Source organism: Citrus sinensis, chromosome 3 (genome assembly GCF_022201045.2).
Source record: "Citrus sinensis cultivar Valencia sweet orange chromosome 3, DVS_A1.0, whole genome shotgun sequence".
In the NCBI taxonomy this organism is placed as follows: domain Eukaryota; kingdom Viridiplantae; phylum Streptophyta; class Magnoliopsida; order Sapindales; family Rutaceae; genus Citrus; species Citrus sinensis.
In genome coordinates this window covers 47,758,602-47,766,980 of record NC_068558.1, presented here as the reverse complement: position 1 = coordinate 47,766,980, position 8,379 = coordinate 47,758,602, and the positions used below count along the sequence as shown (strand labels likewise).

At 33.0% G+C, this 8,379-nt stretch overlaps 1 protein-coding gene across 1 annotated transcript; it reads right to left on the bottom strand.

Moving 5' to 3' along the window:
• Positions 1 to 3,710: 3,710 nt before the first annotated feature.
• On the bottom strand, positions 3,711 to 6,584 carry LOC127901204 (UV-stimulated scaffold protein A homolog). The gene is made up of 2 exons (XM_052437915.1): positions 6,119 to 6,584; positions 3,711 to 5,842 (listed from the first exon to the last, which is right to left on the bottom strand). Exons 1-2 carry the CDS (start codon positions 6,293 to 6,295, stop codon positions 4,052 to 4,054), a joined length of 1,968 nt encoding a protein of 655 aa, XP_052293875.1. The 5' UTR covers positions 6,296 to 6,584; the 3' UTR covers positions 3,711 to 4,051.
• Between the last annotated feature and the right edge of the window lie 1,795 nt (positions 6,585 to 8,379).

Here is an 8,379-nt window from a genome sequence, read left to right as displayed (position 1 = left end):
CTGAGAAGTGATTAGGTGGAATAATGAAAAGGATATCTGTAATAATTTTTTTTTTCTTTTTTCTTTTTTAATTTAAACTATCCTTTCTGTTGGTCACTTGGTTGTTGTTGTTGTTGTTAGCTGTTACTGTTTCCTTTTCCTTCCTTTTCTTTAAATTTTTTTTTTTTTTTAATTGGTGCGGATGGGACCGAAAGGGAGAGACATTAGGATGTTTCTCGGATGTGTGTGGCACTGTGGTGTGCATTATTAGTCTACACGAGGCATTATTAAAGAAAGGACAAGATTTTTTTTCTTAATTTTTATTTTCTTTGTAGTTTGTTCCCATTTATTCTGGGCTGAGCGCATTCTTATGCCATCCCTAATTATTACATTAACTCAATCGGGCAGCCAATTGCCCATTTCAATTCTTGGCAGCATTTTGTGGTTTCATACTACAGTTTTCTCCGTACAATTTTACTGTACGATGTTTCCATTATTCGGGGCATTTAGTCCCTATTCAAGTCCAGGCCACACCAATAAACTTTTAGTTCTATTAGAAAATTTCTACACTTACTTTGGTGAGAGCAAATATTCGAATTTTCATAAGATAGCTCTTACAAAAATTAGTTGCAATTATCAAATAATTAAGTAAACTCCTCAAATCTTAAAAAGATCAATGTTCCATATGTATAACTGTGTATAATAAAATTTAAAAAAAAAATTCAGGCCACAACCCAATTACCCAAAATGCCAAATAAGAAAGGTTAATTATTCGTACAAAAGAATAAACCTTAGCGTAGTTAGACACATGGTTATTAATGTGATGATCTGTCCAGGTATAAAATCATCATCAGTGTTGCTATCAAAAAGATAATGTGTTTGTGGTTTGTGGAATATGAATATGGGATGGGGCTTTTACTTTATTTTATCGCCGTCGAGATTACAAGGAAGATTTATGATGATATATAAAAGAAAACTTGAGTTCGACGTTACTTCAATGTAAGCTATTAGTGCATAAGAATCTTACCATCTATTTTACTACTTTTATAACCTTGCTTAAGAAGGAATGTCACACTCTATAATAACGACTTTGATTCATCTGCTGGGATTCATTTGTTGTGCCGTAAGTAACGAATCAAAAAGAGGTTGATTAGAACTGAACCTATCTCTGGATTGCTCGAACAAATAGAGGATAACAGATTCTAGTTGTTTTATATTAGGAAAAAGGACTATTAATTCACTTAATGTAAAAAAAATAAAAAAAAAAATACATATAACTTCCTTGCTATCAATCAATTTTATTTATTTTAACTGAGAAAAAATAATATTTTATCTTTACGAACAAAAAAAACTTACATTTTTAAGAAATGACGTGTAAAATTCTCAAATCTTATTAATTTTCAAAGTAGCAACAGCTGCGATGTATAAATTTATAAAACTTATTCAGTTAGTTTGAGTTGTTTGCTTGGTAATTTAAGCATAATATTTTATTTCTTTCAAAATGTTTTTGGGAAATCAATTATAACAGGTCAGTATCAAAATCAAGTCTTGTTTGGGTTCATTTAGTGTATATTTATGCTGCCTTTACTAAAAACATGTAGAATGGGTTTGTTGATAGTTGGTCATGCTTGTGCCTGAGTATTTGGTATGGGTTTATTTGCGGTAAAAAAACTTAAATTCAGAAAAAAAAATTAGAAAAATAGAAATTGGTGAGTCTATTAAGCTATGATTGTCTTGAAGCTCAAATGATGATGGGTTAAGATAGGTTTGATGCTGGTGCTAACTCAGAGTTTGAATTTCAACTTCAATTTTCGTTTATGGGTGAGAAATTTTGGGCAAATACAGTAGATAAGGCTATGCATTTCCAACCAAAAGAAAAAAAATGACGAAGAGGAAGACAAGGCTACGGTGTACTATGGCCTGTAAATTTTTTTGTTGGCATTTAAAAATTTTTCAAAATTTTGTTAGTCTTTCATGTCTTTTTTAAAATATTATGGAGTTTTATATATTTTTTTCAAATGTTAAGAGGTTAACAATTTTTTTCATGTATTTTTGTATAAATATATAGTATTATCCTTTTTTCAATTAAAATAAATGGAATTAATTAATGAAAAGAGGTTAAAAATCTTTTTAAAATATTAAAAGGTTTTATGTCTTTTTTCCAAACGCTAAGAGTTGCCAATTCTTTTTTCTTCATGTCATTTGTCAGCTAATAACATGTTGGCATTTTGTCCTATTTTTACACCTCATTTGTTATTATAATCGCAGCCTTGTGTCTCATTTTACCTTAATTTCTTCTATAACATGGATTAGGATCTGGTTCTTACTATTCAAAATACATACATCTAATGGTATATTTACTTATTGAGAATGTGAATGAATGATATATTTACTTACTTAAATAAGAGGTAGAATAGGGATGAAAGTGGTGGCTCTCACCTAAAATTGAGAATGAGTACTAGAGTTCCCATTCTCATGGAAGAGGTGGGAACATAAATCTCATTCCTTAAAGTGATTACATTTTCTCTACTTAAATCTTAAAATTCTCATTTTATCATTCCTTATATTATTATTATTATTATTATTATTATTATTATTATTATTATAAAATAATTACAATAATCAACTAAAATCAGTTTAGTAACTTGTAACAGTCTGTTCCGATTCTGATTCCTACAACTAAAATAAATAATTTATTTTGTTTCTCATTTCTCATTTCGATTACTAATTAATAAACATACCATAAAGGCATCAAAGATAAGAGTTTCTTATTCTAAGACAGTCTCACACTTTTATCTTATCTAAGTTTGCATTACTTTGAAAATATCAGTTGTGCTTGCCAATTGCCCAAATTAGTTATATGGTTAGGCAACATGTTGTAAGGCAATGCACCATCTAGGGCTAGACATTGGATTGGATTTGGATAGATTTGATTCAATCCAATTTGATTTGTATAAATTTAGATCAGATTTGAATTTGGCCTCAAATCTGATCGGATAAGATTTGTGTCATTCGATTGGATTTGATTCGGATCGGATCAGATTTGGATAAGATTTGTGTCATTCTTTTAAAAAAAAACACAAAATCCCTAATTCCATCTCGTCCTAAACTAGCACAAAATCTCTAATTCCATCTCTTCCTAAACCAACATAGCAGCAACCACAAACCAGCACAAACTACTGTGACCCACACCGTCGACTACACAAACCAAACAAAATCAACCATATCTTGATCCACGTCCAGTCGCCACAACATTTAACCTCCTCCATACCCACGATGCCGTGAAGACCCAAGCCATCGATTCCAGCCGTGTCTTGATCGATGTCAACGTCCAGCCAACCAGTTGCATGCTGCACACCATTGAAGTTCTAGACGACTCGTGCACGCCACCAATTACAATTTTGAGACGAGCAACTAACAATTGTAGGGTTTACATTACTCACCCACATGCTTTTTGGTGGTTTTACTTGTGTTTTATGTTTTCATTAATTATAAATTTAATGAATTTTTGTGAAAATTGTAAAAAAAAATCCCAAATTCAAAATATTCATCCGATCCAAAATAATCCGGATCAAATCGGATTTGAAGTTCAGATTGAAATCAGATGGATTTTTTTCCTGTATGAATTATCCGAAATCCGAATCCAAAATTGCCCACCCCTTAACACCATCCATCTAGTACACAATTTGAGTCTGACATACACTACGAGCAAGTTAAACCAAGTTCACATATCAGAGTAAAGCCGTGGTTTTACCACGCAATTGAAATCTTTATTTATGTCCAATAAATGAGACCTGTGACAACATTTAAAGAATAACTAGCAACCGCATATTTTACAAAATTTGCTAACAAGCAAGCTCCTTATTCATTCTATATCTAGGGACGCCTAACAGCATCCAAAAGATTTCCAACTTCTTGGATAACAGCAATGCTCTTCAAAATCACACAATCTGTTGAGAGATCAACATGAAATGGTTCTTGTTCCCCTTTATACAAATGAAAAATGAAACTGTCTATTCATCAACACAGTGCTGAGTGCACGCCATAATCCCAGAGCCTTACTACAAAACATTTACCACTGATTTGGAAAGGACTCTCTGTAAATTGCATCCTCACCCATTCTCAGCCGTCTTATTGTTGCATCCCTTGCTCGGGTATTCAGAAGTCTGCGAGTTAACCTATCTCTTGGAGTTACTTTCTTTCGCAGCATGGAAGCTAGAGTTTGCTTCTTGTTTCTTGATGACGATCTCCTCCCATTTGTATCTTCTGCCTCGTCTCCTGCAGTTGCAGACCTTGAAGTTGAAGCCAAGGCAGCATCCCGTAAAACTGCTTCATTGTGTTCCCGTACTTTTGCAAGTTTTGCTCGATTCAGCAACTGTTTATCAATTTTCCTCTTCCTAGCTTCCTCTTTATCTCTCTCCCTTACATTCTTTATAGCGTGTTTTGCTAATTGCTCCACTAAATCAGACCCCAAATCTGTTAAAGTCTCATCCGTTAAAGAGCTCTTTTCTATCGATGATGTGCTCTGATTGATAGGATTTCCTTCGTCATCTCGGGGAATGATGGGTCCATGAAATGGGCAGACTTCTAAATCCCTTCTCTGACAAAGGCCTCCTTTCCTCAAAGGAGCACGGCATGGTTGGATTTCTACTTGCTCTTCTTTGTAAAGAGTTGCCCTAAGGTTCAATTCTGCTATCTTCTCCGCTGGAATAACTGCATCATAGTCTACCCTACCCCAGTGATTGTCAAACTCCATGCCCCTTTGATTAACCAAAACATCCCTTTTCAAATTATCTGAGAAAGAACCACATACAATCACTGGAGCTTCTGCCAGAAGCTTACTTCTGAGCAATGTTGAATCAATTTTACTACCTTCATTATCCAGAGAATCATTCCCATCAGACTTCTGTTTGGGGACTTCAGAAGCCTTACCTATGACCTCACTGGAGGCCAATACCATGGACAGATTACTATTGTGCTTACTAGATGCATTCGAACTCCCACTCTCACTAGACCCAATCTTACCCTCTTCCCAAAAATCTTCCTCTAATTCATCTTCTATGAGAGGTTTCACATTGTTTATAAGACCACAGCCAGAGTCTTCACATTTCTTCTTCACCAATTGGAGGCGATTTTGAATATCAATGAACTCCTTCAGCATTTTATCTCTAGACCTATTGTCTGACACTTCCACCCTAATAAGAACAGAAATCCATTCTTGGACCAAAACCAAATGCTTTGTCACTAGAAGCTTGTACAACTCCCTCAGTGCATCAAAAACTACTTTATTATCTTCATCCTCGTGAACCTTTTCCCCTTCTTTCAATGAATCAAGGCGAATCTGCCTCAATTCAGAAGAATGGAACTCCTCAAAATCTTCATCATCCAAGGGATCAAGCAGCATAATTTCTTCCTTGGCACGAATGATGTCTAAACACTCTCCAATCTCATCTATTGTCGACTGTATTTCTTCCTTTATCGAAGAAAGATTTTGCCGCAGCATTTCAAACTTGTTTCGTAAAATCTCTTTTGTCCTCATCTCTCTTTCCCGTCTCTCCCGCTGAATCCGAGCTGCATTTGCTTGTAAATTAGGAAACTGGAGCCTGAGAGTATTTTTAAGGTAATCAAAGCCTAATCTAATTTGTCTGTAGTGAACCCCAAAAGAAGCATTCCATTTCTCCAAAAATTCAAAAGCCTTTGATCGCAAAATAGATGCAATAGCTGGAGGCGCAGGAAGTGGTAAATTTCTTCTGAATCCAATACTTAAACTCAATAACTGATCCATGTTCTCAACAAGAATGGTCCTAAAAAGCTTTGATCGCATGAAGAGTTCATCAATTATGAGAAGTGTGAGATATCGGACCTGCAAGACCAATCACAAAACAAAATCATAATAATCCCTAATTTGTTCCCCTTATAAGAATCCTAGTATATCATTGAAAGTGAAAAAATAAAAAATAAAAAAACACTAAATTTTATGCAAATTATCAATTGGAAAGCTATTAAAGAGAATAATATAGAGAACCCGAAATCAGAGATTTTAATAGATACGACAACACCAAATTGAATAAAAAATAGTCATTCAATTAAACTAATAAATAAACGGAGGAAAATAATAAAAGGAAAACAATTAAAGGACCTGAGAATGGTCGCGTTTCATAAGGTCCATGAGGGTTTGAGCGGCGAGTCGCAGCTCCGAATCCGAATTTCGAACTACCCATTTAATGGCCTTGAGGAGACGTGGGTCCACCTCTCGTTCCGTCGAGTTCGTCGCCTTGTCTATCAAGGCCCTCACCTTCCCTCCTTGCTCTTCCATTTTCGCTTGCCAATCAGTCCAACGCGAACATGATATATTAATTTTAATTTCAAAATCCAAATCCCTAATCTCAGGTCAACGCGCGCTACCGCAGCGTCACGATGACGATGTCGGTTGGGTGTTTTCTTCTTCAAGTTCTAGCCTCCTAGTACCATCAATTTACATAAGAGCCACTATTGAACACGACGGCAAGAGAATACATACAGCCTAAAAGTATCTTATCCCCTTGCCGATTGATAGATCAATACTGACAATACAAACACCGCTCCCTCTATTTCATCCTCACCGCTTGAATATTTATTTGAATGGGCTTCCGCCAATTCTGAGCCCACCGTGTGTTGGATCTCTTCCATGCTAAAAGAGTTGGACTATCCGCGTCTCTCCAGAATCATTTTAAAATTTATTTTTTAATTATATTTTATTCAATATTAAAAATATCTTTTTAATAAACACTCTTTTTAATTATGAATCTTTAATTTTTTTTAAATTCACTCTTATATTTTTCTTTTTTTAATTTTAACATCTCTATCCATTTATTTGAACTTTTTCTGTCTACAAACAAAAAAAAATGGTTTTTCAAAGATAAAAATAATATATACGAAAATAGAAAGAAAGAGAAAAAAGAAATACTAATGTTTTAAGTTTGTGCAAAATTACAAACCAATATAATATATAATTATATAGATTGAAAGAAGAAAGGAAAAAAAAAAGTGCAAGCAAAATAGATTGAAGAGAAAACGAATAGAGTGGGTTAATTCTATTTGTAATTTTCTTTAAATGCAATTTTCAATAAAATAAGGACTTTATGAGATTAATAAATGGTTGTCAATGGTCCAACCTAGGACATTTTTTAAGTATATGTGAACAAGATTGTCGCCTAGGACACATATTTTAGAGAGACCCTATTTTTTAATAATATTTTATGTTTTTTATTAAGGTACTAGGAAAATTTATTTTTAAACAACTTTCAAATAAAAAATTATTATCATACAATTAATATTTATTTTTCATACAAATTGTATATTCGTTGATGTTAAATAGCTATTACTAATAATATTCTCTAAGCATTAATTCATTCCTCATTAGTCTTTCAAACGCAAAAAAAAAAAAAAAAAAGTTTTGCCTTTTCATTTTTTTAAATACTTATTTATGTTATAATCTTTTACTTTCCTTTTAATTTTTATTCAAAACCCCATAATTTGAAAAAATTTAGTAGACAAAGAATCGACAATTTTCGAAAAATTTATTGCTCTCTTCTTAACATTTATATTTCAAAAATTTTTAAGATCTTTTTTATTATTGTTAAAATTCAAAATATAATTATAGATGTGATGAATTTTGAGCTCTTTTATTTTTCTTCAAGTGTTGAAGTTATTAAATGTATAAAAAGGTTCAACCGAAAAAAAAAATCTTAAGACCCCAAATAATCTAAAACCGACCTTAAGTCCATGTCGCACTTTACTATGATGAATAAAGTCCAATCCTTCTATGTATGAATGTTGGTGTATTAAAAAAATTATTCTTTTTCTATCTGAGTTACTTTTTTCCTTGGATACCCAACATAATACCTATGTAAATGTGAGAGAGTAGGTAACACTAATACCCGAGATCAATGAATAAAACAAACAAAGCTACACTTGGTCTGACTTTTCACAAGAACAAAAGAAAATATTGCTGCAAATCTTTGAAAATTTCAACATTGTCCAAGGGTTATATATACAATAGAGAAGTAAAATAATAATCTGCCATGTGAGTTGATAATTTTATATATAAAATTTCAAGTACTCAGAAGCTTCTTGATTAATAGTAACTATTTCGATGATTGAGGCCATTTACTCTATCATGTGCTTGTTTCCAAAGTTTTGACGATCTGAACAGAAATAATAAACATTGACTACAAAAAGGAACCGTGTTCTGTTTTGGACCTTTGTTCTGGCTTTCCGCAAGCACTCTTGAACGAGTCATGAGTTATGTTTAAATCACAGATTATTATTTTTTTTTTCATTTTAATTATCTTTTGCCTTTGCCTTTTCTTATGTTTTCCGTAAGTGCTTATTCATCCCCATGTGATCTATCATTTAATC